Genomic DNA, 15583 nt, shown 5'->3' with positions numbered 1-15583 from the left:
TGAAGTGATGTATGGGAAAGTACCTGGGCTGTGATGGTATGACACGTTTGTCCCTGTGGCCCTCAGGACAGCAGCTAGGGAATAGGGAAGGGTCTCAGGCTACAGAGCAAAGGGCTGAGAAGGCCCTTTGAGCTGATGATGGCTGCGGGTAAGGGGTGACTCTCCCGTTCTCCTTTTCCCAGAGTCTCCCACACATGTGCTCTGGAGGTGACAGATGGCCGTCGGTCACCAGATCTCCCTGGGGGAGGGGTGTGCACACCGCAAATCGAGCGTTTCTGCTTGTGGTTTTATGGGAATTTAATCAGTGCTCATCTAGGAGGCTGTCGGGAGGCTGTCGGGAGGCTGGATTGAAACGGAGTAATCTAGACACCAAATGAAGAGAAATTAACATTCCTCAGGGTCCCCGCGGGGGGTGATTCTCCACACAGCATCTGCCTCAGGTGTGTGCTGAGTTGGGGGGCCTCTCAGAGGTGGGGGGGTGGCTGTCCTGTTCCCCCTTGGCGAGCTGCAGGGGGCTCTGGGTGGGAGAGGTGAGGGCAGGGAGCGGGGCTGGAAGTCGAGGTCTGGGTCTCAGATCCACTGAGGTCCCCTGCACCGTGTGGCCCGCGCAGGTCACTTTTCCCCTGCGCCCGCTTCGTCGGCGCTCAGGCGGGCACAAGGCAGCGCTCACTACACGCCAGGTGCTGTTGGAAACGCTGTGTGCGCGTAGCTCATCTAATTCTCCTGTTACGCTGCGAGCGAAGCGTTGCTGTCAGCAGCTGCATCGAGCGTAGTCACTTAAGGCCACGGAGCTGCTAGGGGCAGAGCTGGGATTTGAATTCACGCCTGGCTGTGCTCTTAGCCAGCAGTTCTGAGCTCTGACTCCCAAATCTCATGTGTACTGCCTCCTCCACCCGCACTGCCCCTGAGCCTGACAGCAGGTGGAGAAGGAGTGGGACCGAGTCCCCGATGCAGCTGGAGGCTCTGCTGCCCAGGGCCAGTGGTGCCCAGAGCCTCTGGTGCTGTCCACACTGCCAGCCGGTACTTCTTTCGGGCGCCTTCTGGTGTCCAGGCGATGTCAATGACCAGAAAAGTTCTCTGGTGTCCAGCGGAGAGACTAGCAGCTTTGCTTCTAATGGTCATTGAGTCTCTGTCCCATATGGTTATGGAGGAGACAAAAATCCCGCCTGTGCTTGATGAGGGCAGCGGCCTGTGTGGCGTGGAAAAGAACAAGGCTTTGGTGCTGACCGGCCTGGGCCCAATCTCAGCCCCCTCGTGTGGCCTGGGGAGCTACTGGCCCTCCAAGTAAGTCCTTTCCTCCCCTGTGAGGCAAGGCTGCCATCACCACCATGGGGGGGCGGGGGCAGGAGGTCTGGCCCCCTTCCCTGCGGCGAGGTGGTCCGTAGTTAGGTGCCCTGATGCCGTCAGCTCCTCTCTTGGTCCCGCCAGGTACTCAGGTCTTGGGTGAGAGGAAGTGGCAGAAGCTGGGAGGAAGTGGGCAGCGGGGCCTGGAGTCGAGGAGGACAAAGAGGAAGGGGGTGTTTGCCCCCCCCGAGGACTGCCGCTCCCGAGTCGGGACCAGCTTCTGGCCCTGGTTCTATGCAGGAGGCTGGAGGTTTGGATCAACTTGCCACGAAAATGCTTCACACCTTGAGTAGGCTTCTGAGGACTGGCCCTTATGCTGCCTCCATGAGTGTCAGCTTGTCCTACCCATGGGGCTGAGGCTGAGAGGACAGTGTGCCCCACCAAGGGGTCTGGTGTGAGGGGGATGGCACCAGGCCAGAACCAACGCCTGGAGCAGGTGGCTATGGAAGGGGCACAGGCCCGTGAGCTAAGGTGATGGCAGTGCCTTTGGGTGGCTGCTTGGCTTCTGGTTCCCCTCCTGGACTTTGGCATGTGTGAGAGAAACACTGTCTTGGTTTTCATGTCCGCCACTTCCAGCCACTGAGGCAGAGACTTCCTGTTCAGATGGTGATGGGTCTGCGGAGTAGGATGGTGCTTTGGGGCCCACGTCAAACCACGCCCGCCCCAGGGCGGCTGGAGCACCAAGTGCGGGCCAGGCTCAGGTAGGCTCCTCTTCAACGTTTGGAGGCTTCTGGGCCTGAATACCAGCCTCGTCCCGGGGGGAAAATGCTGATTAAATTGTGACACACCATCGATAATGAAACATCTCAACCTTAAAGATGAAAAGTGAAAAAAAGAAACTCGTGTCTTAGAATTGATGGAATAGAGCAGTGATTTAGGTTTTCTCGCCCTGTCGGTTACGAGTCTCCCTCCCTGTTTTTGTAGGGCTTCTGGAAGAGGCCCGCTCCACCCACACACTCTAGAAATGACCGGGTCTGCGTGCCTCCTGAGGGCTGCTCACCTCCAGCACCTCACAGGTCTGGTCTCTAGTCTCGTGTCCACAGGCGGGGCCCTGATTGCTGGTGACTCACACCTGTTTGACCTGGACCGTACTTCCCAGAAGCCGCCGCTCGCAACAGCATGGAATCCATCATTCTGGACCCTTCTCAGACACAAACAAATACATACGTGCTTTAAAAAAAATAGAAGGATCATGTTACATATGTTCTCATAAAACTTGTTTTTTTCTCGCTTTAATAGTATCTTGGCTTCTTTCCATGTCAGCCCATAAAGATGATGGAGATGAGGTCTGCTTTGTCCTTTTTGATGGCAGCATTTTAGCATGTGGATGAAGGAATCATAATTTACTCAATTATTTTGGGCTTGTAAGGTCATTCCGTTTGATTTGGGTTTTTTAAAAAAATAAACCGGGCTGCAGTAAACATAGATCTTTGCATATTTCTGTAAAATTCCCTACAAGTGGTATTTCTCAGTCAAAGATTATTATAAACATTTCCCAGGTTGGCAGATATTGCTGGATTGTTCTTCAAAAAGTTTCAACAAATTTACTCCTAATGGTGGCCGTCTGCTGGGGAAATGGTACCTATCTTAATTTGCATTTCTTCCATTATGGGCAAAATGGCGCATTACTTCATGTTATTCAGCCTTTCGCATTTCTTCCGTGTGAGTCTTTTCATGTCGCTTGCCCGTTTTCCGTTGGGTTGTTGGTCTTTTCCGTGTTGATTGGTTAGAGCCCTCTGTGGATTAAGGCAGTTGTCTCCTCCTTTATAAGCAAGGACTGTTTCATCGATGGAAGTTTCATTTTTGCCCTGGAGCCAAGCTAACATTTTCTGTTCTGCTTTTAGAATATAATATGTACTGCCAGAGAGAGCACTTCAAATATTATTTTTAAAATATCTTGCAAACCAAAAAGGCTGTTGCGTTGTGGGAGTCGGAGCTGAGTGGGGGCAGCGAGTGTCCGCCCGGCTCTGGCAGGGGCCGTAGATCAGCGGGAGCGGCTGCTACGTTGGTCCGCATTTCCAGCAGCCGTTTCTGTAAGCTGGAACGGGGCTCAGAAATGCCCGTGTCTCCACCTGGGCCTGTGTCTGGTGCTCCTGGCCTTTGAACATGCCAGTGCAGACAGCACTCTGTTCCCTCGGGATGAAACGGGTCATTAGCTAAGTCGGATGGAGTAAAATGGCTTATGCAGTTGACCAGGGGAAGGTCAGACCGGGGAATGTCTCCCTGTCCCTGCCCAGAGGCAGCCCCTTCCCAGTTTCAGGCTGCTTCCCCATCTTCCGGTGTTATCCCGTGCCTGACAGCGCACCTGGTGCCGGGAGCTGAGGATCAGGCTGATGGTAGGGAGGTGGCAGCTGCAGCAAGGCCTTAGGGCCCCTCAGAAGCCACTAAGGAGCAAGGTAGGGCCTGCAGCCACTGGTGGAATGCCGGCAAGTTCCGCTTGCCCGGGTTGCCTTTCAGGAATCCAGTTCCCTGTGGGCTGGTCCTTCCGCCTTGATTAGCCCCCCAGGACCCCCTGGCTCTGTCTGACGGCAGTGCCCGAGCATGCGGGCAGGGCCTTCTCTCCTCCCTTATTCCACAGGAGGTACTAGAAAGGGGACCTGTGTCCTATGCCTGACACTCATGAGACAATCCTAGCTCCTGAGGAGCCCTCAGCCCCATCGTAGGTTCAGAGTGGTCCCCCCTGGTTGTTGGCTGGACCTCAGGGGGCAAAGGGGGAGCAACCCAACTCCAACTGATACCTGCACAGCTCACCTAGTGCTTATTCCTGCGTCGGGCATGCAGTCCTAGCATGCAGGTGCTCATGGTGGCTTGTTTAGTCCTCACTGAACAAGCTAGCTGGGGAGTGGGTGCTGCTGTTATCCTTATCTTGCAGATGTGGAAACTGAGGCACGGAGAGGCAGCCTGACCAGGGTGAGACAGGGGACCTAGGCTTGCAATCCAAGCACTTAGCCCACAACCACGCACACCTACACCCTACGAGGGGTGAGGAGGTGTGTGTGTGGGGGGGTCTGCTTCTCCTGGGACTGACCCAAAGCCCTGGCAGATCACCAAGGGCTGTCCATGAGTCAGGCTTCTTGGAAACTGAGGCACGGAGAGGCAGCCTGACCAGGGTGAGACAGGGGACCTAGGCTTGCAATCCAAGCACTTAGCCCACAACCACGCACACCTACACCCTACGAGGGGTGAGGAGGTGTGTGTGTGGGGGGGTCTGCTTCTCCTGGGACTGACCCAAAGCCCTGGCAGATCACCAAGGGCTGTCCATGAGTCAGGCTCCCCAGGGCATACTGGCTCCAAGGGCTGGAACTTTTCATGTCTTAAACGAAACAAAACGTGTTATTTTAATTTCATCTCATCTGGGGCTGTGAATGGGTCTGAAGATACACATGACCTGTCAGCCAATTGTTCCCACCCTTTTGAAGCCCAACACAAGTGCCCCCTGTCTCTCCCCCGCCCCCCAATCTAGCTAGTGAGCCTCAAGGGGCCCTCTGGCTACAAGAAGACATGAGTCACCAACTGTAAAGGGAATGCAGAATGACTGTGGAAGTAGTGTTAGGGGACATGTGGGGACAGAGCAAGGGACAGTCCCTAAATAACTGGCAGGGCATCAGCAACTGAGAGCAGACATTCCGACTTGTCTGAAGGAGGGTGGGGACCCCGGGTAGTGAGGATGTAGCACCACATGGGGCACGTGGTTTGATGGGATGCTGGGGCCCTCCCTGGCCAGGCCGGTGGACAGGGCATTGTGGTGTGGACAGTGGGAGCAGGGAGTCGTGGTGAGGGCAGGGGATGCCCTCTGCAGGCCCAGGTCTAGACTGGAGACCAGTTCCAACCGCCATTTCCTGCCATCCAGGCCCTTCCTGGCTGCCTCCTCCTGGCTCAGGTCTGTGGTGCCTTCCCAGCCCCACTCGACTGTTCTGAATTACTGGGTGGCTGCCATCATTAGGAGCCAAAAAGCCACTTAGGTGGTTTTCAGGGCTGCTGTCACACTGAAACTTGGTCCCCCCAGAAAGCACAGGATGTCTTTCTCTGTCTAGAATTGAAGATCACATGGCTCCTGCCCCATAACAGTGTACTAGCTGGGGAATGTGACTCTGGACTATCAGGTGCTGAATGAGTCATCAACACTGGAGCCTGCTCTCAGGGCTTTGTCCATTCAAGTCTATGGCCATAGTCATCAGGGCTGTGCCAGACCAGCAGCGCCACTTGATGGCCAGTCTAGAAGCTGCAGGCCTTTCTTTCCCGGTCGGAGTTGGTTATGTGGGCTCCATGCTTCCTTTCTTTTGTGTCCAGTGCTTACAGCTCATTTTTATTTCATCTCACAATTTATCTCACACAGTTATCCTTGTCATAGAGGTGGTTCTTGGTGACACCTGCTTCCTCTGAGCAGGCTGGGCCATGCGTAATGCCTGGTCCTGACCCCCAAGGATCATACTGGCTGCTCGCTGAGTCAGAACCTAAACATGGAAATTTAATAGGGTGCAGGAGCTGAGCAGCCGAACAAGGTATCGATGCACAAGAGAGAAGGTGCTAGAACAAGCGGAACTGCTAGGAGACGATGCCAGGGGAGGTGGTGCTGGGAGGTGGCATCGTTGTAAGGCGGCTTGTTCTCGAGGGCTTTGGGGAACTTGAGCAGTGGTGGGACAAGTGGGTTGTTGCCATGGAGGCGGGGAGCGGCGAGGGGACCACCCGCTGGCGCCAGGGTTGGCTGGGGTGGTCTGGGTTCCGCGTTCCGAGAGGGGCTGGGAAGAGCACTGGTCTGCTCGGCCGCCATACGAAGTGCCAGGGAGTGGGGGGCGTAAGCAACAGAAACTGATATTCTCGCACTTCTGGAGGCTGGAAGCTCGAGATCAAAGTGTCCGCGGGGCCGGTTTCCCTTAAGGCCTCTCTCGTGGGCTTGGAGGTGGCTGTCCCTTTCCTGTGTCTTCTCATAGTTGCCCTTCTGTATGTATCTGTCTTAATCTCTTCTTACGAGGACCCTCATCGCTTTGGGTTAAGGCCTCGCTGTAACTCAGTCACCTCTTCAAAAAGGCCCCGTCTCCCGAAAGTCCCATTCTGAGGTACTGGGGTTTGGAAGTTCAGCCTGTGAATCTGGGGGGAAGGTAAACAGGGTCAGAGGCCGAGAAAGGCTTTCTTCACTCAAGTAGCTGTGGACAGTCCTTGAGCTGAGAGCCGCCTCATCATACAGGCGGGAGCTTTAGGAAGACGATGCAGGCTCCGCCGCTGTGTGTGGTTTGGGTGAGGTGGTGGGCAAGAGGCCGGGTAGGGTGCCGGGAATCCGGTGGTTTGTTGGGGAGAAGATGGTTATGGGGTGAGCGTGCCAAGGAGAGGATTTTTTACTTAACTCCAGGAACATTTAGTCAGGCAGCTGGGAAGAAGCCCCAGCGCTGGGCCACAGCACTGATCCTGGCTGTGACCCGGGAGGATGGGCCGGGGTGGTGGGTTGTGCTGGGCAGGCCGGGGCCGCAGCAGCTGCCCAGACCCTGGGGTGGGGCCGCCCCTCCCAGAGGAAACTGTGTTCTGGGACTGTTTTATAAATTAAAAGTACATTTTCTAAGTGTGGGGAGTGGGGCACAGCCCTGTGAAGTAGGTGCTGTTGTCTTCCTTTCCCAGCAAGGAGGCTGAGGCAGGTGGAGTTACTCGGTCGGGGGCCTGCAGCTGATGGAAGGTGGGGCCGGGATGTAAACCCAGGCAGCCTGAGTCCCTGCAGACACCCCGCCTCCACCCTCCCCGCCCGGGATACCAGTCTGTGTGGCGCGGACGCGTCGCTAGTTGCTGAGGTGGGCAGCGTAAGGCCCTGGTCAAGCCCGGCAGAGGGGCCTCCTCCTAGGAGGGAGAAGGAGACGTCCTGACCGGAGCCCTGGGTGAAAATGGGAGTCTCCCAGGCCGAGAGGGACTGGAAGCGAGGACTCACAGGGCCGGGGAGCCAGCGTGTGCGAGGCCCAGGGCTTGCAAATCAGGGCGCTCGCTTTTCCCAGCTCTGGGAAGATCGAGGGAGAACCCGAACCCTGCTGCCCTCACGCCCTCCTCCGCCTGCTCCGTCAGTGACACAATGGGCCTCCTCGCCCTCCCGAACAAGTCTGTTTCCTGCCATTCAGTGTGGGCCCTTGGGAACAGGGAGTGGCCCAGGAAAGGAGGACCCAGCTCAGCTCTGACAGGTAGTGGCTTGGACCCCTATATGTGGGTGCCCTGTGCCGAGATGCCACTGGCTCTGTGGGAACCTGCTTTTTGATGTGGGCCACCTCTCTCAGGCCAGGAGAGGTGGGAACCCAGGCCAGTATTTAGTTCATTCACTTGTTTGTTGGGGATGTGGCCTTGAACATGACAGACAGGGCCGCTGCTTCAGGCAGCCCACATTCTGCCCGAAAGGAAGGAACCCACATCTGTGTCTTTCTGGCTCCGGCAAGAGGATTCGGACAGATGGAAACCACTCACCTTCACCGAGGCCCACTGTGATGAGGGCTCCATGGGCCCTCCACGGTCTTTCTAGAATGCAGTTAGAAGTCTTGCATCCTGAACCACTCCCTCCCTGGCACCAGACCTGGGGCCGCTGCCACCTGACAGCCCAGCTCTGGGAGGGGGCTGGGGAGTCCGTGGCTAGAGCTCTGAGCCATGCACTCTCTCCTGGCCCTGCTTTCAGGTTGGGGTGCTCTCTTTGTCTCTGCTCCTGCCTCTGTTGGGAGCTGGGCCTGGCAAAGGGCCCCTTGCCACCACCTGGCTCATGGTGGCACCTGGGCCCAGACTCCCCCCTTGCCAAGCGAGGAGATTGTGAACAGAAGTCAGCACCAAGGTGCTTATCTGTGCCCCCAGAAAGGGCTGGCTCCTTTACCTGGCATTTCACAGATTCTGCAATGTTTTTCCTTCTCCCTGATCCTCGTTGCAACTCCATCAAGTGGATGGGACTGGCTTATGACCCCCGTTCTACTGGTCAGGAGTCCAAGATCCGAAAGGCCACCCGGGTTGCCAGGGCCCAGGGGAACTGCTGGAATTGCATGCGGGTTCGGGCCCAAGGCCAGGGCTTTGGCTCACCATGTTATGCACACGCCTTGACCCCAGCCCCTGGGCCAGCCTGTCTCCGTGCCTCACTTGCTCTGCTGGGGCCCGCTGGCCACGGAGTGACCTTATGTGCCCGGTGGGATCATTCACCATGTGACCTGTCATCCTCCCTCATAAAACTACTGCCCAGATTTCTGAAAGTGGGACCCGGGGCTGGACCCAGTGAAGTGCCGCAGTCACTTTGCGGAACAACATGACACTGTGGCAAGAGCCACAGAAATGTCAGTTCCCATGGGTGCTGAAACCCACTTCTGGGAACTTGGTCTGTGGAAATAATTTACCATGAGCACAAAACCTTGTGTATGAGAGATGCTCATGAAGCCCTGTCTACGGAGAAGGAAAATTGGCACAAACGTAAATATCTAACTTTAGGGGAAATGTCACCAGTCGGGTGACCAGGACATGCAAACTCATGGGAAAATATTGATGGCAGCGTTCAGTAAAAAACAGTTAAAAAGGAAAGTTTAGTCACGACCGTAGCAAAGTAGATAAACAAGATGCTTGTGCGGGGGAAAGTCCTTCAGAGAAGTAAAAGGCCAGGCTGAGAGGGGACGAATGTGGCCGCCGTCTCATTGTCCAGTGGAGCACACCCTGGGTGGGACAGGCCTCGGGGGGAGCAGAGGGAGCCCACATAACAGTGGCGCGAGGGCCTTCGCACCAGGCGGCACAGGGGACATGCCGACCGCCGGCCCGGATGCCGGAGGAGCCCGCCTTGTGCGTCAGGGCCCCGTCAGCCCCTTCGCTCGGCAGGGTTTGTCGAGCACATGCTGTGTGCCAGGCGGTGTTCTAGGCGCTGGGCCTGCAGTGGCCAGCAAACCCCACACGCCCCCGCCCTCGCCGAACTGACGTTCTAGCGAGGGGGACGCCCGCGGTGTCTTAATGCTCCCCGCGGCGTGTTCCGGATGCGGGGTCGCCGCGGCGCAGCACCAGGCAGCGGGCTCCCGGCCCCCCGGGCCCCTCCTCTGCCTTCCGTCTCCCCTCAGCACGGCCTTAACTCCCGGGCGTCATCCTTTACTGGGGTCCTGCGTGTCCTCAGGGACTCTCCCTGCCCGAGTCTTATTTTCATCGGGTATTGTCTGGGTGAAGACGTTCACCCTGTTCAAGAGAAGAGACCCGAGGCAGAGTCTTGTCATAGCTGTCCGCAGGCCCAACACCACCAGTGCTCGGCCAAGGCTTCCTTCACAGCCGCTGAGGAGGACCCGCCCTGCCAGCACCGTGCTGGACCCAGGGACGAAGCCAGTGAGGGTGCGGCCCGGCTGCCAGCACCCCAGGAAGCCGGACATGGACCGGTGGCCACTGTTCAGGGTCCACCTGCTCTCCGTGGGAGTCCCCAGCTGGCCTCGCCCAGCACTGGGAACAGCTGCCATTGCTGGGCGCCTGCGAGCGCCGCGTGGCTCCCATTGTACACACAGTAGAGCGAGGCCCGGTGGAGTTCATTCGTCTGCCACAAGTTACCGCTAACGAGTCGTCTGGCCCAAGTTCGAAGTCAGGCTTCAGAGCGGCGCTTTCTTAGTGCCGTCTGCCCTTCTCTCCCACCTTCAGTTGTCCTTTCGTATCCACCTGTTTGTCATTGGTCTTTGTCTTCTTGCTAGTTCTGTAGCAGCTGCCACCAGCCAGATGAGGGTGTGGCCACCTGGCAGAGTGCCATAGGGCAGTGGCATGTGACTTGGGATGCCTGGGTTCTTGCCCTGGGCCTGTCTGTGACTTGTGGGTGTGGCCTTGAACTATTCTCTTCCACTCTCTGGACTCAGATGCGCTTGGGACATCTCCTAGGCCCTCCTGCTTCGCATTCTCTGATGACGGTGTCGGGGAGGGAAGACAGGGGTCTTTCAGTTTCCCAGGGGCTGATCTTTCAGCTCTTAACAGAACACAACCCACCATCTAACTAAAAAAAGCCTCTTTCCAACTCCCATCCAGAAATAAAGACAGTAGATAAATAAGCAACAGCAGCCTTTTTCAGGGAACCAGAAATAGCCTCCCCGGCTCCCAGTTGCTGCCTTATAGAAAGAGTCTTTGTCTCTGTCTGGGGAGAAGAGCTGCTGGCGGTGTCGCGAGTTTCCCATGGTTGAGCTGGCGGAGCCTCTGCTGTCACGGTCCCTCACCCACCACGGTGGGGCCGGAGTGTCCACTGCTATCAGGGCACTGGCTTCGCTGCTGCAGGGCCTGGTTCCTTCCCCGGTCCTCCCACTCAGCCAGGTGCCCTCTGTCTACGAGCTAGACTGATGATGTCACTGTCCTCGGTCCAGTCTGCGTGTCGGGTCGCAGCATGTCCTCATGCAGGGCCTTTGCGGAGGCCGTCCCCTCGCTGGGAACCTCCCTCCCCGAGATGCACGCCCCTTCACTCATCCTCCCAAGTCTTCACTCAGCGAGGTGCTTCCCGATCGCACCCCCATCTGCGCTGGCACCCCCTTGCACTCCCCCTGTTATTTCCTGCCAGCACCCATCTGGCTGTCCATCGTACTCATCAGCCTGGTCACCTGGATGTGAGCTCCACCAGGGCAGGGGTGGCTGTGCTCATTCACTGCTGCGTCTCTAGCTCCAGAGCGTTAGTTGAGTCTCAGCACGTTTTTTTGTTTGTTTGTTTGTTTGTTTTTGTTTTTTTTTGGTGGTGAATGGTTGTTGAACCCAAAATAGGAACAGGAGTAGTTTGTAATTGACTGTGATTTCATGGGCATGTCAGGATGATTTGGGCTTCAAGTAGCCGGAAAGTGCCTCAAGCAGCTGAGACCTTATGGTCTGCTGTACCTCAAGTTCAGAGAGCGGGCAGGCCCCAGGCACAGAGCAGAGCGAAGGTCACAGGTCCCTGCCAGCCTCTGCCTGGTGGGCTCAGGACTGCTTTCACCCAGGGCTGGCCCCCTGTTGGATACAAGTGGTGGGAGCAGACACCCCGGTCTTATTCCTGATCTTAGGGGATGCGCCCAGCCTTTCACCATAAGTGGAATGTTTCTGTGGGTTTTTGTAGATGCCCTTTAATCAAGTGAAGACATTCCTTTCAATTCCTAGTTTATTAAGTGTTGTGTGTGTGTGTGTGTGTGTGTGTGTGTGTGTGTGTGTGGTGAGAGGGTGTTAAATTTTATCAGATGCTTTTCCTCCATTTGTTAGTAGGACTGTGTGGTTTTTGTCCTTTACTCTGTTCATATGAAGTGTGAACATGCTAGGGAGTCCATGGTCAATGGCACAGTCTTAGAGCCAGCTGCCCAGATAGGAGCCGACCTGCCCAGCTGGACCACTTACTCACTGTGTAACTCTGTGCAGGGGACTACATTTCTCTGTGCCCCCGTTTTCCACATCTACAAAATGGGGGTGACGGTACTTCCTCGTGGGGTTCTTTTGAGGGTAAACGAGGTGCTCTGTAGACTATGTAGAGCAGTGCCTGCCACATAAAACAAGTGTGATTTATTGAGATGTTGGCTCTTGGCGGTGACATTATGTGAAAGTTTTGATGGGCTGGGGTGGGAGGAGACACTGAGGTGGGCATCAAAAGGCAAATCTAAAATCCAGGCTGACTCACCTGCTCTGAAAAGCCTGGTGGTCAGGGGTCTGGCAGCTCTTAACAGGAGGAGGCCTATTTGCCTCCAGCAATCTCTGAAGCTTCCTGGTTGGGGTGGTGGGCCAAGGTGGCCTGGCCTCTGCCGCCCTAAGCCTGTGTGCCACAGCACCCTCCGGTTTGTTCAGGCCGCGAGTGTCACGTTGTTAGGGCTAGCTGCAGGGGCTGGGTTTGCAGCAAGAGCCATTGCACAGATGCCTCCTCTCTCCTCGGGCATGGACGGGCCTGCAAGCCCCTCGCCAGCATTTGCACCCCAGCTCTGACCCTGGGCCGGGGGTGCAGAAATGGGGTCTTCTTGAGATTAATGGTTTGTGGCTGAGAGCCAGGACATACCCCACATACCCCACTTCAATCTTCCTGACTTCTGTTTTCCTGACCTGCCTGTGAGCCTGGCTCCTCGTCCTGGCTCTGTTGTTGACCGTCACGTGACCTTGGGCAAAGACTGCCTCTCAGGCCTCTTTTTCAGCATCTGTCCGTGCAGGCACTGCCATAGCATTTGAGGACTCAGTGGGTGCTCTGTGCGTAGGGCCTGCAGCACTGTCTGCCAGGGCTCGGCCAACACCAGCTCCAGCCCACCCTCCTGGGGTTTGCTAGAAGCTCTGCAACCCCGAAATCTGCCAACACTCTTGCCTATTTGGAGTTTGGACTTTGTGGGGAGGGGGGCCAGGAGGCAGACTCAATGTGCCCTGTGCGATTCTTGGCCTTCGTTTTTATGAGCCGGTAGAGGCTGGACTTTACCTTGAGTTTAATGTACTGGCCTCCTAGCCAGCCATGTAGCTAGAAGCTGTTGGAGACAAGCCACTTTGCTTGTTTACTTTGGTTTGGTTTTCAAGTTTGTGGGTGGTGACCACCCGCACCCTACTAACGTTCAGCCTTTCCTGGCCCCTGTGTCCAGAAGTACAGGGAGGTCCTACTTCCTGAGGACCTGGTGGTCCGATCGGGAAGGGGACTGGACAGGACATGGTACTAACAAGCCAGTAGTGTGATTTAACCATCAGTAGCCAGTCAGTGCACTTTGTCACCCCACAAATTTGCCCTCATTCGGTCGGTGCCTGGCACCAGGAGTGTCCTGATGAACAGAGCAGGCTCAGCTCTCAGAGCTTTTCAGAAAATGAAACACACCTAGAACCCACTGGGTGGGCGCCCAGAGGAGCTGGGCGCCCCCTGAGACGCGGGCTCAGGGTGGCCCAGGTGTGCCAGGTGGGAATGAAGGCATGGAAAGGGTTTGGGACTTGGCAGGGGCTGGAAGCCTGGTGGCTGCGGGGGCTGGAGAGGGGAGGAGGGTGTGCTTGAGAGGAGTCAGGAGGCAGCACCGAGCCGGTGGCGGCTGCTTCTGTGTCAGGAGCTCCGTCTCGTTCTCTGCTTTCCCTGAGGTGGTGAGCGGGTGGGGAGGCATGGCTGTGGAGCCATGGTCACGGCCACGGTCATGGTCACACTCTTTTCTCTCCCAGCCTGGGCTTCCTCCTTGTGGGATTAGTTTGCAGACTTAGAGGGGATGTGCGCAGAGGGCGTAACTTGGGGCTGGACGCGTGGTAAGAGGCCGGTGTGCAGCCTCAGTTGTGCGGTGGGGAAGCCTTTAAAGAGCCAGAGTTTATTGAGTGAAAATTCGGCTTACGAAACAGTATCCTTTTGTGAAACTCTGTATAAATATGTATCCGAGCCTAAATAAAGGGAAGGAGGTGGTAGGAGTGCGTGTACTTCCACTTTTCTTTGACGTCCGACTGTATAGTTATCATATGTTGGTTTTATAATTACAGAGACGTTATTAGAAAATGTAGTTAATGTTATTGTTCTCGTGTGTGTGAGTGTGTTCACACACGACTGCAGAGTTTGGGGCGTCGGATCAGGAGAGCAGGGGCATCGAGGGTGGCCCCCGGAGAGGCGGGTCTGTCCCAGGGAATGGGCCGTGGGCGTCTAGCGGGCAGGTGTGCTGATGGAGGTGTCTCCTCTGTCCTCAGATGACCGGATCTGCTCACCGCCCTTCATGGAGCTCACGAGCCTATGCGGAGATGACACCATGCGGCTCCTGGAGCAGAATGGCCTGGCGTTTCCATTCAGTGTGTACCGTGCCCTGGGCACCCATGGGCTTGACAGGGCTGCCCACACCCACACCCCAGCCTTGAACTTCCAGAGGGCGGATGAGAGCCTTCACTGCCAAGGTCCCGACCCCACACACTGGACGTGGGCCCTCAGGTGGTGTTGACCCAAAATGCTCCTCTGCCTGGCCTGGTGGTGTCAGTCCAGATCACCCTGCGCGTCGGCGCACCCCACTGTCGAGGCAGCATGTCCCCCCGGCCCCACGTGCCTCGTACCCGGAGGGGCTGCAGGAGTTTGGGGTTTCTCCTATGTCTGCCAGGCCTGGCTTTGTGGATGAATAACCTCGCTGATTCTTCTCTGCTTTTCTCTCCCCACCCCACCCACAGTTTGCAAAACCAGAGTGGCTCACGGCACCAACTCGCACGAGGTGAGTGGATGATTCGATTACTCAAACCACGCCCCCCACCCCCATCCCATTCCTTTAGTTCGGTGTCTCTGGGCCCCACTAGAGTCTCCGCTAGATCCCGACACCTGCTCTCCCACTCACTGTCCTGCTTCTGGTTGTGGCTTTGTGCCCCGTCTCCCCTGTTCGAGCCCGTGAGAGTCACGCCCCTCTCTGGCCTGTCCTCGGCTGTCTAGCCTTTGGCCCCTCAGCGTTCTCTCTCACAGGGTGCCTGTTCCGTGCCAGGCACCAGGCTGGGCCTCACCTCGGGTCATTGACTGAAAAGACCCTGCCAAAGCCCATAAGGATCTGCTGGTCCCGCTGAGTTGGAAAGGGGGCAGGAGGAATCAGGCACCCTCTCTTCTGTTCACCCCGCGGTCACTCCTGACCCCACCTTGGGCACCAGCGGAAGGACGCATAAGATATGAGGCCTGCCCCAGCAGCAAAGCCAGGGTCCCGGAGGCAGACAGCGTCAGTGACATGGGTGCAGGAGACGAGCAGACGGCCAGGCAGGGGCTCCCCGTTGGATCTGTCGCCCTCACTGCCCTTGGGAACCACACCTGGGACATGGTCTGCAGGCCCCTCCTCCTGCATTTGATGCCCTTGGGGGCCTGACCCAGCCTGGGGCCTCCCTGTTAGGCACATGTTAGGTACACTGGGCAATAGAGGTTTGCGCCACCGACAAGGCCCGGTGGAGAGCATGACCCTGGCAGCCAGTAGAAACACTCCGCATGTCATGACTAAACATGGAAAACCCCGGCAGCAGCGTCCGTAGATTTATGCGGTGCCCTTTATCCCTGGCACATATTTATGGGGAAACGTCTGTAAACAGACCTCGTCGGCCGGCTGTGGTACATGCCGCAGTGGGGGCTGCAAGGCCAAGGGCCACCTCTGCTCGTGGGAAGGAGCGTGGGGGCAGGAAATCATGGCCCGCCGCAAAGGTCAGCCGTGTCCTCAGGTCGGGAGCCCTGGTGGAGCCTCCCCTGCCTGGGCGCCATGCCAGGCCCTGGGACGGAGCAGGAAGGGCTCAGAGCAGTCAGACGTGTCCCCAGAGCCCACACTGCCCACACGGGCACCAGCAACCTCCTGCCAACCCTCCACCCGGCCCTTTTCACCGCTGGGCGGTTCCTCTGCCAGGGCCTGGGGGTGTCAGGGTGGAA

The 15583-nt window shown here is 57.0% G+C and overlaps 1 protein-coding gene across 1 annotated transcript in view; it reads left to right on the top strand.

The window, feature by feature from the left end:
- The window catches only part of ITPK1 (inositol-tetrakisphosphate 1-kinase), a 140591-nt gene that overhangs the window by 109565 nt on the left and 15443 nt on the right, over positions 1-15583 (top strand). The window contains exons 5-6 of the mRNA XM_015599755.1: positions 13903-14001; positions 14368-14408. Of these exons, the coding sequence (XP_015455241.1) occupies positions 13903-14001; positions 14368-14408 (140 nt within the window). The remainder of the gene's footprint in view (positions 1-13902; positions 14002-14367; positions 14409-15583) is intronic.

This window comes from Pteropus alecto, unplaced genomic scaffold (genome assembly GCF_000325575.1).
Source record: "Pteropus alecto unplaced genomic scaffold, ASM32557v1 scaffold8, whole genome shotgun sequence".
NCBI classification, from domain to species: domain Eukaryota; kingdom Metazoa; phylum Chordata; class Mammalia; order Chiroptera; family Pteropodidae; genus Pteropus; species Pteropus alecto.
This window is presented reverse-complemented; position numbering and strand designations above follow the sequence as displayed.